The sequence below is a fragment of the Galendromus occidentalis genome, unplaced genomic scaffold (genome assembly GCF_000255335.2).
Source record: "Galendromus occidentalis unplaced genomic scaffold, Mocc_1.1 scf7180000077212, whole genome shotgun sequence".
Lineage (NCBI taxonomy): Eukaryota > Metazoa > Arthropoda > Arachnida > Mesostigmata > Phytoseiidae > Galendromus > Galendromus occidentalis.
In genome coordinates, this window is record NW_003805200.1 from 1 (window position 1) to 16,989 (window position 16,989).

General features: G+C 50.5%; 2 protein-coding genes across 2 annotated transcripts; both read right to left on the reverse strand.

Moving 5' to 3' along the window:
* Window positions 1–8,324: 8,324 nt before the first annotated feature.
* On the reverse strand, window positions 8,325–9,880 carry LOC108864054 (uncharacterized). The gene is made up of 2 exons (XM_018638937.1): window positions 9,164–9,880; window positions 8,325–9,044 (listed from the first exon to the last, which is right to left on the reverse strand). The coding sequence occupies exons 1-2, from the start codon at window positions 9,878–9,880 to the stop codon at window positions 8,325–8,327; spliced, it is 1,437 nt and encodes a 478-aa protein (XP_018494453.1).
* A 5,990-nt stretch (window positions 9,881–15,870) lies between these two features.
* LOC100903598 (adult-specific rigid cuticular protein 15.7-like) lies at window positions 15,871–16,449 on the reverse strand. Its single transcript, XM_003741847.1, has one exon. The coding sequence runs from the start codon at window positions 16,447–16,449 to the stop codon at window positions 15,871–15,873; it is 579 nt and encodes a 192-aa protein (XP_003741895.1).
* Between the last annotated feature and the right edge of the window lie 540 nt (window positions 16,450–16,989).

The window sequence follows — 16,989 nt, forward strand, 5'->3', positions numbered from 1 at the left end:
CGCGAAACCACAGAATGACGTCAGAGGAAACTATTCGGAACAAACTTCATTGATTATTCCATGGACAGATACCATTCACTCTGATCACAGTCACTGATATTACCTACGATCGTGTACAGCTCTCGTACGCTTCTCGGCTCCATGATGTGAACTGGAATACTTCTCCGCCTGGCCACTCGATTCTTCGGTCGAAGAACACACTTCCGATCCAGTGGAGAACTGCAGATCAGCCAGACCATCCTTGGAAGACATCTGAACTGTCTCAGTGGAAAGATATCACGACTCGAACCTTCCTCGTAGTACAAGCCCTCCCACGGATTCCAAACAATCGCGGGAGCGGGGGCTGGTGATGATGTGCTCGGAACAGTTCGACTGATGTTCAAATGATTTGCGAGGTGATTCGTGATGTTAATGGATTTTTCTGGACAACAAACAAAGAAAACGTCACTCGTGCGCTACAAACTGAAGGAAATCACCGGTTGAACGGAAAACTCACCGATGGTCAACGACCAGGACACTGTGACGGAAATCAGGGAGATTGAGAGCACTACGATGATTAGTGCTAGGATGGACCCGAAAACTATCCATCGGTTCCAAAACCGTGACCGTGATTGAGGAACCTGAGTTTCCCTTCTTGGAATGAAGGGGTGAACGTCTTCAACAGGTTCCTCGACGACTGACATCTCCATTCCGGATTGAGAGTAGTTCTCGTAGGTCATGACTGTCTAATTGTGAGTCCGAACGTATTCTCTCATATACTTGTAGGACGGAAAATCTCTCTCCGGGCATGTGAATCTTGATCCGAGATTCAGATTCCTTCATCTTCAAAAGTCGGATGCATCTCATTCCCACGAAACAACGAAATTCGAAGATTGGACCATCTCAAACTACCTGTTACATCTGAGGCAGATACTTGACATCGGTAGCATAGGTAAATGATCTGTTAGCTTCTGAGGGAGGAATTCTCAGAGATTCGATTACTCGATTGGAGAGATTCAGCTGACTATGTTTCTCAGCCATTTATTCTATCAGTAATGCCGCTAGAATAATATACAGGACTACGATCACGTGAACGGGGGCTGTTGAAATCTGTCTTTCCCGTGTTCGTTGTCACTACGCTTAGCTAGACTCCTACGCAGTCTTGCTTCCCTTTCTCTTACTTCAGTGTACGTATATATTACGCGTTCCGCTTCAATAAAGTACTGGGCACTGGGCATAGTCTGATGCTCTGGAGCTGTTACTACTATCTTTTGTGTACCCGAAAAGTGAATACTAACCCATGTCCGAATGAATCCAAACGACGCATGTCCAACTAATTGAACTCGAACAGAGTCTCGTGAACGAGCAGATCGTTCGGAGACCGGTCTCCTAACAAAGCCACCCGAAACCGCACGGCCAAATTAAAGGACCATTTGGAGCAGATCGGGCGGGGTGCGCTTGAAGGCGCCCGTCGGATTAGGCAGAATGCATGGGGGCGATTGCTCGCGAGGGTCGGGTACACTGGACCGGTGAGAAACAACCACCAGTGAAAACTGCTACCAGTGAAATATCCAAAAATCAAGTAGCGCCACAATCAATAGGGAAAACGATCCAAATTAGGTTTCAAAATACCAATCTTTATTTTCGCAATATCTGATATTGCCAACTGCTGAGGTAATACTATCAACCGAGCTTGATCTCACCCGGGTGGCCTTAAGCACACCAAGGAGTTGAACAGTGGCTCCCCTATGTCTGAGAACGCAAGCGTTCTCAACCACACTAAAGCACACTTGGTGCTCCTCGATCAACCGACAAGTCATCGTGGACAGACGAAAATTTTTCATCCCCTCAGTCGGCTTTTGCCGACTGAGGAGATCTTGTTCGGTAGTCCCCAATGTTATCGGGAATTCCTCACTGACCCCGGAAAGGGTCACCCCCTCATCAACCAGTCTTTCTTCTGTGAAGGATAACAAGAGAAATCCAATATTAGATTAACTACAAAATGAGTTTATTGCATCAGTATATTGAAAATAGCAATCAAAAATCTATACAAATATGTTAGTAGCATTGCATTACCTAGTGCGGCTTGCAATCTTACACAGAGGTAAAACAGCGCCACCACCAAAAGCGTTGCTGTCACCTTCCCCAGCAGGAGCAGACGTCTCATCAATTTGCTCCCCTTCTTTTTGGAGAGTTTTCTCCTTGACGGATTTCTTCCGCCCTCGGCCTGTGGGTCATCGACCCGGACGCTCTCATTCAGCCGGTGTGCTGACGGCATTTCCACCAGGCTGATCTCGTCATCGTCATGGTCCTCTGTAGGAATCTGACAGCGATGACACGTCTGATATCGTACACGATAGGATGAGAATGGATATTTTATTCTTCGGACGAAGTACTTTTATGTAGAGACCCGAGAAACGAAGTGCTAGCGCAGATGGTCATGCGCAGAATTCCAACACCCCGCGATGCTCATGACCATCAGCACAGCCTGAGTCTGTTTCGGCACCTCCTGAATTTTTCGGCTGACAGGTTCTTGGTCATGATGTCGGCGACCATGTCGCTCGTCGGTATGTACTCGAGCTTGATAGATCCGTCCGCGACGAGGTCTCTTATGAAATGGTGTCTTAGGTCTATGTGTTTCGTTCTCTTATGCTGAACTCCGTTGACGCTGAGGAGGACGGCTCCCTGATTGTCACACCAAAGGGTCATTGGTCGCCAGGCTTCGATCGTCGGGAGCTCCGCAAAATTCTGGATCCATTTGACTTCCTGACACGCTGCCGAGCAGGCCATATACTCCGCCTCACTCGTGGATAGAGCAACTGTCGGTTGCTTCCTGTTCGACCATGAGACGCGGGCTCCTGCCAACAGGAATGCGTAGCCGGTCGTAGATTTGCGGCAAGTCTCGCAACCACCCCAATCGACGTCAGAAAATGCCTCTACTGGTCCAGCAGCTCCCCCGTCAAATTTCAGCGCGAGATCCATGGTACCCTTGAGGTAACGGAGTATCCTCTTGATAGCTGTCCAATGTGCACTCGACGGGTCTGAGCAAAACTGGCTCACTGTTCCCACCGCGTAGCATATATCTGGCCGAGTGGTCTGCGAAATATGGAGGAGGCATCCTACGGCTTCCCTATACGGTGCATCAGTCGGGGTTTCTCCGTCTTGTCTCTTAACCAATTTCGTTCCGGGGTCCGCTGGGGTCGCCACGGCTTTCGAGTCCTCTAGACCGAACCTCTTCAAGACCCGCCTGATGCTTTCGGCTTGATCCAGTAGAATCTCCTTCTTATCCGGACGTTGCGTTATCCTGATCCCCAGGCAATACTGGGCTGTTCCTAGGTCCTTGATGGGGAAGATCCTTGACAGCTCCATGACGATCTCCACCCGGAGATCCTCGTCGTTTGTGAATATAAGGAAGTCATCCACGTAGATGGTGAGCAAGAGGACTTTGTCACCACCCCCCGCAACCTCTCCCTACGAGTCTCGCCTTGTACTTTGTCACGCGGCCCTCGCTGTCCCTCTTCAGCTGGAACACCCACTTGGACGTGATCACCTTTCAATTCGCTGGCCGCTCTACCAGGACCCAAGTCCCGTTTTTCGCGTGTGCCTTAATCTCGGTCTCCATGGCTATACGCCGCAGTCCTGCATGCTCCGCGCTCATAGCTTCCTGCACGGTCGATGGAGAATCAAAGATTGTTGTGGAGCTCGGACTTTCCACAGCCGCGTATCCATTCGCCGATGCCGATGATCCGGCCCCGGCCTCATGACACGATTTGCCATTTCCTCGTTCATGTGGCTAATCTCGACCGACCAAGCACGGCATTCCTCTATCAGTACTCGCCACGTATGGTCTTACTTCAATTGACCCATCTTGACCCGCCACAAATGGCATTGGTCCCTCGACGTCCTTACCCGCCATACCCGAGAATTGGTCCTCCTACGTCCCGACCCGCCACATTAGGCATTGGTCTTCCGTCGTCCTGACCTGCCACACATGGTATCGGCCCCTCATCCTGACCTGCCACACATGGCATCGGCCCCTCATCCTGACCTGCCACACATGGCATCGGCCCCTCATCCTGACCTGCCACACACGGCATCGGCCTCTCATCCTGACCCGCCACCCGTGGCATTGGTCTCGCGTTATCTTCACCCGCCACAGAAGGCATTGGTTCCATCATGCACTGCATGGCTCCCTCTGAACCTCCCTGTCTCATCACCGAAGAGGCCATTGTTGCTTCATCGAAGTCCACATTCCATCCATCTCCTTGCCTGTTGTGGCCTCCATGGCGAACTTCCAATCCATGTAATTTGAAGCACCATCTAATTTTTCATAAGGCGATGGTACACTGATGGGGATGTTCGGGCTCGAGGTCGCTGCCCCTTGGGCTTGAGCCGCTTCACGTCCTCTAGGCCTCTTCGACGGTGCCGCTGGGGGGGATCTCCTCCTCTTCTCCAGGTTGTTCCAGAACTGTTCTCGATGGTCCTGCCCTCTGTGAGGTATCCCCTCCAGCTTCGGGGTTCGTCACCTCGGCCTTCCTTCTCTTCGTGGCTGGGCCCATAACCTGTAGGAATCTGACAGCGATGACACGTATGATATCGTACACGATAGGATGAGAATGGATATTTTATTCTTCGGACGAAGTACTTTTATGTAGAGACCCGAGAAACGAAGTGCTAGCGCAGATGGTCATGCGCAGAATTCCAACATCCTCGGCGTCTTCGAATCGAATCCACGGGACCTGTGTGACAGCGGGACGTTCCGTATCGACACTCCTGTCGTGAAAATGGGTTGTTGTGCCCCTCGACATCGCTCGTCGCCGACGGGCTCTTCGGATACTGTCGCAGCGTTTGGCACAACAGCAATTCTCGCACTTGTTCCTCTGGCTCCTCTGGCTTCTGTGGCTCCTCAGACTGTCCTGACTCCTCGAGGTCCGGAGTTTCCTCCTTCTGCGGGAGTCCACACGTGTCTTCGGAGTAGATTTGAGTCCGATGAGGCGGAGTAAGTCGAACATCAGGAGGTCTTCGTTACTACGAATGATTATCGAGGGAAATCGATCCCCTTTTATACTATGTCTCCAAGTACGTCACTAGACAAAAAAGTCAGACTTAGATTTTCCTACCGAATCCTGCAAAAATTAAAATAGAAAACACATAGATAATCAGAGAATAAGATGAGAGATTTATTCTATAGACGATAAACGTACAAGAAGCAATTCTAAACAGAAAAACCTGTTGAACAACACTAGAATCAGACCGACTTCATTGTTAGGATACGGAGATATACCAAGTAGAATTTTGACAATCATTCATGACCCCCTCTACTTTGATGATTTCATCAAGAATGTCATTTTGTATACGCTCATAGGGCACAGTAACGTTTGTCAACGATCTACCATGGGGTCTCAGAAGACAAATCTTATCTCTCGGTGACAGACAGATCACTCCGAGTCGTTTCTGTGAACACTCAAAGTCAACGAGTGGAATCCTATCACGGGATCGTTCATCGATCACCACACGAGACCAGGGATTGAATCCGAATTCATCTGCTTCAGCTTTCGAAATGTGATTGGCAAGCACCTTTGGTCCTTCAAATCCTGCGACCAAAAACCACTCAATCAATCCTAGCCGTGTCGAGGATTTATCGACGGCACTGGCGATGCCTTGCATCACCAGAAAATTGAGAATTCCCACGATGAGAATGAGGACCAGTGTCACTGATGAGCAGCTACGCCTATCACAGCAGTATCTCCGTCTTCGGAACATATCGTACACGTCCCGAGTCGGAAACAGCAAAGATCGCGTAGGTGGCGGGAAGCTCTCTTCATCGGATAAGACAGGTTTAGGAATGGGCCCGAGTTCGATGCCGTTGCTCATTGTTCATCAGATTGGAGCATTCAACACAAACCAACTGACAGGATATGATGGAATGGATCTCTCGAGATACGATCAGAGATTCACGTCGGAGTCAGGAATGTTCTCTCCCACGGAACGAGTCCATCGTTCTAGCCAACGTCTAGACCTAAGCATCTTAGGTGATCATCTGAAATGCCCCAAAAGCCCAAAATAGACTGAGTCTATCGCTTCGTCTTCGATTCCCATCTGTGAATGATACTCCAGTAGGATCACATGTCTACTCTGTGAACAACGAAAACCATTCTCAGAATGACTATCTATTCTTCGTCCGTTGAATCCTATGGATAATCCAAGAGCTTAGACAACGAAATGTGAATCATCATCTGGAATATTGAGACACCCTGTACATCAGAATCTGGCCCACTGAGATCTGTAAGCAAATGTGTATGCGGACTTCATGCGATTCATTCGGAACATGCAATATGTTAATTAATATGCTATAGGTGAAGGTTAAATAACTAGTTTATTATTGTATCAGACCGCTTTCAGCGAAGGCGGGGTGTTCAGAATATTTGTTCCCTGTAAGCGTCTGATATTTTGAGGGAGACAGTGTTCTTTCTCTTTACCACTTTCCACTTCTTCTGGACTTATATAAGTACTGCAACATCTGGCATAAACACTGGGTAACACCAACTGTCTGTTCTATTATACTGAGTTCTACCTAAGTGTCCCGTGAATATCGAATAGTAACACTCTGGTTACGACCACGGGCGAACACGGCCTGAGCTGTCCCCGAAGGAGCGGTCGACACCCAAGGCACCGAGCAGTGAACAAACTGCTATCCCGTGCCTTTCACTCGGCAAGGATAGCCAATCAGTTGGAGCCGACTGGCCTCTCGAGCAACTCGGCTCTCCGCCCGGATGGTCAGACCTTGTCCCCCTGGAGCGTTGGAAGATGTCTCGTCTGGGATGCACCTGTCTGGGACATGCTCGCTTCCTCTTACCGGACCCTCGCGATCCGCTCGGCAGGGGAAGTCGCCGGCCTGGCTGAGAGGAGGAAACTGGCCAAGTACCGGGACCTTGAGAGCCGCTATCACATTAAGCTGGTCGCGATTGAGACTCTTGGCGTTTTCGGAGAATCCACGCAATCATTCCTGAAAGACTTGGGTAAACGAATATCAGCGGATACGGGCGACTCTAGATCCACCGAATATCTCTTCCAACGCTTGGCGATCGAGGTGCGAAGAGGCTATTCCGCAGCCGTCATCGGCTCGTTACCATATAAGGACGGTCTGCCGGATGTCGGCTAGCCTGGTGCTGTCATTGTACACAAAGTATATGCACTAAACCCGAATAAATATCGTTGTGTCTCTGAATTATACTGTGTTAGATCAAACAATGCACCAAGAAAGACTACGTTAGCCCAGAAAAACGTCATAACGAAAAAAGTTCCCTACTCCGCGCGAAACCACATACGAAACTCCGCGCGAAACCACAGAGTGACGTCAGACAAAACTATTCGAATCAAACTCCATTGTTTATTCAAGTGATAGATACCAGTCACTGTGGTCACTGTCGCTGAGATTACCTACGATCGTGAAGAGCTTTCGCTCACTCTTTGGCTCCATTTGGCGAACTGGAATACTTCGTCTCGTCGACGTCCGATCCTTCGGTCGAAGAATGCACTTCCCATCCGGAGGAGAACTGCAGACAAACCAGTGTTATGAACACACCCGAGTCTCCCCTGGTGGGATAAAGGGATGAATGTCTTCAAAAGAGTCATTAACGGCCGACATCTCAATCCCAGCGCGAGAACAATTCTCGTAGAGCATTTTTGCCTGCTCGTGAGTCCGAACGTAGTTGCTTATACTATTAGGACGAAAAAGCCTTTCCTGGCATGTGAACCTTATCTCTAGATTCATATTTCTACATCTTCGAAAACATCGATGTATCTCATTGCTCCGAAACAACGAAACTCGAAGATTGGACCATCTCGATCTATCTGTGAGATCTGAGGCTGATACCTGACATCGGTAGCATAGGTAAATGGTCTGGTAGCTTCCAGAGTGGAATTCATCGAAATTGGTTTATTCTATTCGAAAGATTCAGTCGACCATGTCGGACCGCGTCAACTCGGCCTCGGCGACAGCTCGGCCACTACGACAACTCGGCCACTACGACAGCTCGGCCACTACGACAACTCGGCCACTACGACAACCCGGCCTCAGCGACAACTCGGCCTCCACGACAACTGGGCCACTACGACAACTCGGCCACCATGGAGACTCCTTCTTTATAGAATCGGAGAATGACTGAATGAAAAGACTTTCTGAAAGAATCAAGGTGACTCGGTATGCCTTGTCTCTTCTCACAAGCGTCGGAAGAACGCGTCACTTGGTTTTTATGAAATCCTCTCACACAATCTTCGGAGGAAACTTGAATTGACTGGAATGTACTGTATGTACAGATTGACAACGTTGAGGGATTTCCGCTTCAAGGGTTCATTTTGTAGGTATGGGCGATGCCCCTCAAAGTCTCGCTTAAGGTATTGGTGTTTACGTTTTCTAGGATACGTAGAATTCTTCGGTCATTCTCAGCATACTTGTTCTTCTTCCCATCAGCGGCGTACCCGGCAATATAACGCTCCAAATCGGCGTCCTTGCTCTGTTGCACAGAACGGATTCCGTCAATGAATTTGAGCATCCCCGGGTGCTCGACACGGAACTGGCGCTGAAGACTGCGATGGGCCGCTTCCGCGTAGTTGTTCGTCCGGGATTCCCCTCGAAGCGAGCGCTCGTAGACGGTCCACGATGGAAACCGGGACAACGGGTTCCGGCGTGTCAGAGATCCATCGCCGCGAGCCTGGAGACGTCCGATATAATTGTCTTCGAAGTAATCCAGGACTGTCTGTAATTCCTCTGGCAAATCACTGCGGAGCTCGCGGAGCGCGACCTCCAGTCTTTCTGGGGGAATGAACGCGAGCGCCGAGATCATCTTTGCCTTGAGCTCGAAATCCGGTTCGTTACGATATCTTCTGCTCAAACCGTGAGCCGCGACTTGCTTCTTCATGTTTTGCACAAGATGAAAGAAGCATCCCTGAATCTGAGCATCGGGGAAGTAGGCGCTGAACGCGTTCATCAGGCCCTTTTCAAAATCTACGGAAACGCTCGTCGGGTTGAAGGCCGGCCATCCGAGTGTTAACATATCGAGCATCTAGCAGAGAAGCGAATGACGGGTTAGTTAAGGGGCTTAAGAATATAGGACAAGGCGACATTCTCAACTGCTACCGTCAGCTCAAACTTAATCTACGTTATCTTCTTTCTAGAAATTACCTTGCAATACGATTCTTCCGACTTATTCGGCAGAAGAGCGTAGCAAATCGGGGTCACGCATCCTGGACGTTCCGCAAGGATCACGAAGACTTGGGCGAACTCATTCGGGGCCAAACTAAAGGTCCCGTCACAGTAGATTTTCGAAACTCCCCCGATCCAGGAGGCCACCGTTTCTCTGCCGAAGAGGAAGATCCTGTTGGGATCGTCGGATCCCGAGTCACCGAGCAAGAACCGTTCCACAATCCCGGGGCTACTTTCATACACTCGATATTCTTCAGGGATGACGATATCCCGACGATCCGTGTAGTGCACCGAAGGTATTCCGACACGATTGCGAATTCTTTGTATCGTCCTTGTCAGCGATTTATTGCTCTCGATGCTCCCCTTGGCAGCCAGCGACGAAGTAGCACGTATCTTGTTGATGATCTGCTGCGGTGCTTCTAGAGTCTCCACCGCTCGACGTTTCATCGCTACCTTCTTCCGTTGGACTTCTATAGATGCTGAACTCGGCATGTCAGTGTGAGCGCCTTTGATCGTGATCTCCCCAGTTCTAACAGACCTATGAACGCGGGCCGTGCACTTCTGACTTTTGCTGGCCTTGTATTGACAGCGCCAGAACTCTGTCTGTTGATCCTTACTCCTTTGCGCGAACACGTACAGATACCCGTCGTGGGCCAGTCTCTCTTTTCCTCGCTGACTTTCGACGGAAACTGACATCCTGATTCCTGTCTTCGCGGAGATGTTTCAGTCCGATGCCAGGCGTGGGATCCGTTCGGAAAGTCTTCGGATGCCTCGTGGTAAACATGCTGCACGTACGAGCAACGACGATAGCAACAACACCGACTACATTCTAGCACGACAGGCGGCGACTCTAAATACGGTCTTTCGGTCTAATGAGGTCTAAAGCTTCCCAGACCGTCTGTGGATGAGGGGAAGTGCCGAAGTGTTCTATGATTCTCCGAGGTCCGAGTGCAGTCAGGCGGGGCGTTCGGGCTTTCCAGGATGGATCAAAAAGGGGCAGATTCTCGGAGAAAGCCGGAGCGCGGGTTTACGTGCAATTCTATAAAAAAGGAGTCTCTATGGTGGCCGAGTTGTCGTGGTGGCCCAGTTGTCGTGGAGGCCGAGTTGTCGCTGAGGCCGGGTTGTCGTAGTGGCCGAGTTGTCGTAGTGGCCGAGCTGTCGTAGTGGCCGAGTTGTCGTAGTGGCCGAGTTGTCGCCGAGGCCGAGTTGTCGTGGACCGCGACCATGTATCTCAGCAGTTTATTGCGAGGTCTATATCTGAGGCTGACTTATGATACACAGGACCACGATTACGTGGACGGGGGCTGTTGAAATCTGTCTTTCCCGTTCTCGCTGTCACTACGCTTAGCTAGACTCCTACGCCATCTTAGTTTCCTTTCCCTTAATTCAGTACTCGTATATAAACGTGCTCCGCTTCAATAAAGATCACTGGGCACTAGGCATAGTCTGATGCTCTGTGCTTTTGCTAATATCTTCTGTGTCTCGAGAATCTTCGAAAAGTGGATAACTAGTCTGTCAATGTCCGGGAATAAGACTCGTATCTCTTCTGCCAGGCGATGGAGCGCGTGGGCAGCGCAGGTAACATGTAAAAAACTTTTTCGGGCTGAACCACCCAGCCAAGGCTTAACGTCCCGGGTACTGTTATTTACATTGCTTCCGAGGACGGATCCATAGAGCAAATGTACCCAGGAGGGTCAGGGCCGAGTACCTGCATATTTTTCCGGCAGCAGGGATCGACCCCACACCGCCTCCCGCACGAGCGGCGTCGTTGCGGCTATGCAGGTTTTCACGAGTAGTGACAAACGCGCTAAGCACTTGACCACCCGTCGAAGTAGGTGACATGTAGCATTTTCGGAAAGATCACCTTCAGAGCTTTCCCCGCTTTTTTCATGTTTGCGGCGGCATCTGTCACCAGCAGAAGTATCCGTCATTGCTCGATTCCGTTCGGCCACAAGTGAGTAAGAGCGTTCAAACATACTTGAGCGACCGTCGAGCTGTTCGTTCTTTCGAGACTCTCAGCCTGGAAGAGAAAAGATTCGTTGTCCGTTATCGCGAGAGTTCCGATAATTACGTGCGCTACAGAGCGTCCGGTAACATCGGTGGTCTCCTCGGTCGAGAGCTAGACGGGGTTGTCCCCCACACGAGCCCGGATGAGCGCAATCTTCTGCTCATAGGCGTATTTCACGTAGCCCAATCGGAGAGTGGCCGGAGACGGTATCGACTGTTCGGCGCGCTTTGCGGGGAAATTCTTCAGCCGTGAATCTTCTTATTTGTGCAGAGGAATGCCGGCAGCCATGAAGGTCTCGCATAGCTCCAGGCTGAATGCGATCGCCTCCCTGATGTTCCGAGCTCTGAATCCGTTTGAGACGAGGCCGGCGGTACGGAGTTCAACAAGGCTACATGTTTTGCCCCTTGTACGTGTTGCGCTACAGCGAATCTTTTCGAGTTCGAGACCGTCTTTTTACAAACCCCTCTATGAAGAACACATCGCTACTAAATTCACGAACGAGGGTTTCCATCCTCTCCTGAACTGCTGCGGCTTGTCTCGGCGCTACCACAGATTTCTTGTTGCCGGCTCACAGTGGTCAAAAATCGATTTTTAGGTGGACAAAATTATTTGAAGGCTTTTTTCGACTGACTCGGATCATTAGAGTTCGGAAATGAGCCCGAGAGAGTTTCTGGTCGTCATCTTGGCCCTAGAAACGAAGTTCGAGGCCCAACGGGGTCAATAATGAGACACTCTTCGAATTAAACGAGCTACATTATATTCGTTGGAACTTGCTTATCGAGAGCATTCCACTAGTCTAGACAACACTACGGGTCGCATCCCTCATGGGTCTCCCACTCCTCAGCGCTGAGATGGAGGACGCTGAGGATGCGGCTGAGGATGGTCGATCTGACAGAGCTTTCACCGTTTTGGAGCCCTGTCGATCACCGGAACAGTGTAAGGAGAGATGGCCCGCGTACAATAGTTTTCCTGTGCCGTACCGTAGTAGAGGTTGAACTCTACGTGTCTTTGACTTTACGGATAAATCGCAGAAATTTTTCTCTGGTCGACCAGCCCCTCGCATGGATGTTGATGCCGATGTACATGGCTTAGCTTGTACTCTCAGCTTGACGCTGAATCGGAAGGGCCCTTTTTGGAACCAGCCCGAGCAATGGGGGTAGAATTTATCCTTCTTCCGCTGACATTTCTGGAACTTTTCCATCGATCGATTGATCTATCGGCTAAGTTGGGCTCTGAAGTCGTGTAAATCGTCTACCTTGTGTGATCTCTCAGCTCCGATCATGCGCAATCAATCCCTTCAGTGTTCATTGGAAGAAGCCGCGAGGCAGTCAGGGGTAGTTTAGCGCGGCACGCGGCGATTCTGAGAGCGGTCTCCCGCTTGCGCCCATCGTGCTGGATGCTGCCCGATCTCGATATCCGACCACAGATGTCCTCAACCAGAGGAGCGTCTCCGATGGACGACTCAGAGTGATGCTCTCTGAAGTAACAAATATCCACGGGTACGATAATCTCAACACAGAATCTGGGCTGGATCACGATTCGAGCGATATCTCGACCATTTACGGCGTTTCCGAGGTTTTCCGGAAAATAAGGCCCTTAGCTCAAAAAAGCGCAAAAATCGGTTACCACCTCGTGAGAGCTGAGGTTTTTACGAGCAATTTAAAAAAAAGTTAGACTGGGTACATTAGGGTACAGTGTCCTAATGCGGCCCTAAAGGTTTTGGCCATTTTTTTCGGAAGCCAGAGAGAAATCCATGGTTCGTATCGTAAAACGCTTCCGTTCTCATTGCCCCACACGGATCCATATCTATCACCTCAGACCTTCTCCCCACACTTTTCAGTCACTTTTTTGCCTTAAACATTGGAAATCGGAAAAATAATTTTGTCCACCTAGAAATCAATTTTTGACCACTGTGCGATGGTTGAACTGCTCGAGACCCCCAAGTGTAATTCAAGTTTCATTAGGACTTTCTTTGACGTTACTCGAGGGGTCATTTCCCACACCGACAAGAGCATTCTATTCCGTTTCTTGACGTCGACATCCACCTCGATGGAGTGCTTTTCTCCAACCAGTCCGCGAGAAACCAATATATCGGAACTCATCAAGCCGCTTCAATCGTACGCTGCGATTCTCCTGTTGCTCAGCATTCTGATGATGACAAAAGCCGTTTCGTGGCTGAGGAGGGGGAGCTCAAAGGACACGGCGACCCGAATCGCCATGAATTTCATCACAACAATCGAGATCGTCGTGAAAGGTTGGGGAGTCTCCCATATGATGGCGATAGGATCAGCTTTGGTCATGTGCTTTTTCGTCAAGCAGATTCACCTCAACTTCATCATGTTGGCTTTCCTAGATCGAATCGAGCTCAGCGAATGTCGGCAGAGGTTCGACTGCCGTCATGTAGTACCTTGTTATTCCTCTAAACGTCTGGTCTTAGACCTTTTGAGAGAAGTTTGTCTCTGCAATCTCTGCTTCGTAAAGCGAAGTTTCATCAGAGCGCCTCGGCACCGCGCACGCTACGAAGGAAAACCATTAATAAATTCCTCTTCGGGGAAACGGATCGAAACAGACTGTTCTTGCCGTCAGACTTCCATCGAGGATCTTCCGAAGAGAGCGGACAATTGATGACCTCGATACGAGTCAGCTCAACCATCAACCGTCTCATGGAGACCGCTATCCTATCAGAAGCGCGTTTTGAATCAAAATACGACGATAACAAGAAATATCTGGCGAGTCTTCCCCACATGATCTTTGTGAGTAATTTCAAGGAAGCTTTGGTCGAACACATAAACTGGGTGAGCGGCGCACAGTGGTTCAGAGGTGGAAATAACCTCGCGCAGGTGGCGCACTTGTTCCTTCTTGGACGTCTGACATCTAGGAAGATAGCTGTAAGGATATCTCCACCCGAAACCTCCCGATTCCCGGAAGAGATATTATTTTTTTTTCCGATCTCCATCCCCTTCTAAAATCTCCGAGAGTGACTTTTCGGAAGACATCAAGTTTCTAGCTATTTAGCTTCGCTTCTATATCCTCTGCTATGAGAAGCTTGTGACTTGTGACAGCACATTTGAATGCTCGGAACAATCTTGGAGGCATCATATGTATTCGTTTCGTCAGTTTCGAACACTGAAGCCACCAAGACTAGCCGTGATGCAACTTTCTGTGACAAATAGGGAGTTGATGGAGGTAGCCATACTCTGCGAGACATTTTGCCTTGGAGACGTGTTGAACTCATGCGATCGGGCCGAAGGGTGGCGGAATCGGTCAGTCCTGGTCGGGCGCTTCTCCCAGTCAAACTTCGAGGCAATCCTCCCAGCCAATCGGGAGTTCTGAGTTTCTTCCACTTTCAGTCGATTCTGAGCCACTGTGCGGCGGGGAAGCAACGGATGTCTTCGATATGGAGAGTTTTCGCAGCATACAGCCCTCCTCCCTGCTCTGCACGATCTTCAACATCGCAGTATTCGGCTACGAAGCCGTGAGATCCTTCAAACGCGTAGCTCATCGTTTCTCCCACTGGAATGTGGCCATTTCCCCCCCTTCGCTGGAAATCCGCCGAGACTTCTTCTGCAGGAGCGGATGAAGCTCTGAGCTCACGTCCAAGAAGCTGCTCCGAGCACTCTAAGCATTCGGCGATAAAAACTCCCCGACGACTCGAGTCTGCAACCGACGCCCCTCCACCCGCCAGGCATCTATCGACGGAAGTGTGTGGCGCAGAGCAGAAACCCCGAGCTGCTTTTAAGCAAGAACTACCGAGTCAGGGGAGCAGCGTAACAGGATACTCATTTTCATATGCTCGGAACCGATATTGCTTGAGCACACATGTCTTTCGGGATGGCTCCCGATGCGATTCAAATACCGATATAGAGACCACGGGATATGAGGTCCTTCCTGCCCGATACTTCAATCATGGATCTTGGCCCCCCACAGACAGAGTAGGCACGTGTCGCGTCTCCACCGACCTATGGCTCAATGATCTCAGCGAACTCCTGGGCGACTCAATGCCGCTCAGGCCGAGAACGCTCACAGCGACGTTATATATAGTATTTACCTAATATCCAAACCGAGGAATCGTCCCGAATCGACGTCGTGCTTGGTAAAATTTCCAAAAATTTTCCTCATGAAAGATTCTGCTTCGCATCTACAAGAAAGAGACTTATGTTGATTGATTGATTGATTCTTTTTTTTTCTAATGTTTTACATTTCTCGGTCTCATAGGTGCCACCATTGGTAGGAACGACGATTTTGGAGCAAGAGCCCGATTAGATCAGAAGTAATAACAACAACAACAACCAAATTCACTCAAGGGAGATACACATATCCCACGAGAGGAGGGAACCGAGGTCCCATAGACTGAAGAATAAGATCACAGATTCCCTACGCGATATTGATAGAGTAAGAAGGGACAGAATCACTGATGGATTTGTTCTGCGAATGACCGCGACTGACTGAAGAGGTACGACACAGAGGGAGATAGAGCAGAAGACGAGAACAGAAGGAGAAGATGAAAGGCTGGAAAAGCTCCAGGGCTCAAGACAGAATGGATCACGGGAAGGATGCAGTCCCAGGGCACGGTGAAGATGAAACTAAGAGGAACAGCCGGGCAATGCGAAGGCTCAGACTCTTTCACTCATACTGTTCGGCTGGGGTGAGAGAAGCCAGCGAGGTGTGCTCAGTCCATTCACCAGGCGTAGGGGGTTCCGGAGGGAGCGAACACATTCGCAGCGTACTGGGCGGGAACTCCAGCGTTGGCGATGATGGGAGCCGCGCCGTAAGAGAAAGCGGGAGCCGCTGCGTAAGAGAGAGCGGGAGCTGCGGCGTAAGAAAGAGCGGGAGCCGCGGCGTAGGACAGAGCGGGAGCGGCAGCGACAACCGGGGCGGCGTATGAAGCGGCGGCCACAACGGGGGCGGCAGCGATCACCTTCGCGGGAGCGGCGTTGTAAGCAGCGGCAGCGGGGAGGGAAGGAGCGGTCCCAGGCTCATTGGTCGAGACCGAGGCACGGAATCCAGCGGCGTCGGCGACATAGTTCACAGTTCGGACACGGCCATCGGCATCACGGAGTCCGTAGGATCCGATCTTGACACCGAGGGCGTTCCCAGACTCTTTGCGGAAGGATCCTCCGCTTGGGTGGGCCTCGTCGTATCCGAAAGCGTAGTTTCCGAGTCCGTCTTCGGATCGGTGTTGGCTCGAAGCCCCGGTCGAGATTATTCCGGCGCTGGTCGAGGCCACTAGGGCGGCAATGCAGAAGAAGGCTTTCATTTTCGTTGTGTGATCGATTCTAGTCGACTGAGTGTACCGATGAAGACTGTGAGTATCCTTGGTTTTATACGGGCGCCGCCTCCCCTCGCATCGTTGAAAATTTCCAAAAAAAAACGCTCGCTAGGGCGGGCCTCACCACGTGACAGAAAAAGGGGGAAGAACTTCTGCAGCTAACAGACCGAGCGGGTATCGTGTTTAGCGGGCGCTTGTTTCGCTTTTTCTGTTTTTTTTTTTGTCGAACGCCGTGACGGTGACAGGAGTGAGTGGCCTTTCTGCGAGTCGGGAAGAAGAATCGCAAGGTCGCCGCAGTGTTCTGACTGCCAGCTTCCGAGACGAAGAGCGGCGGCTGGGTGAGAGTGGGGTGGGTTTTCGATCCAATTTCGCCGGTATGCGTCAAACGGCTCCCGCCACTGGACAGGCCAAAACCGAGGGATTGAACGCCCGTACGAGATTGATCCAATGGACAGTAGAGCAGCTGCTTTGGATTTCGACAGAATTCCCGAGCGAGTTCTGAACCGTTGCGTCGTAGCCCAATCGAAT

What these genes read in the sequence shown, in the direction of transcription:
- LOC108864054 (XM_018638937.1), bottom strand. Translation starts at nt 9,880, where the DNA reads ATGTCAGTTTCCGTCGAAAGTCAGCGAGGAAAAGAGAGACTGGCCCAC. An exon ending in CGGAAGAATCGTATTGCAAG is followed by an intron (nt 9,045 to 9,163) that starts GTAATTTCTAGA and finishes CTTCTCTGCTAG; the next exon opens with ATGCTCGATATGTTAACACT.
- LOC100903598 (XM_003741847.1), bottom strand. Translation starts at nt 16,449, where the DNA reads ATGAAAGCCTTCTTCTGCATTGCCGCCCTAGTGGCCTCGACCAGCGCC.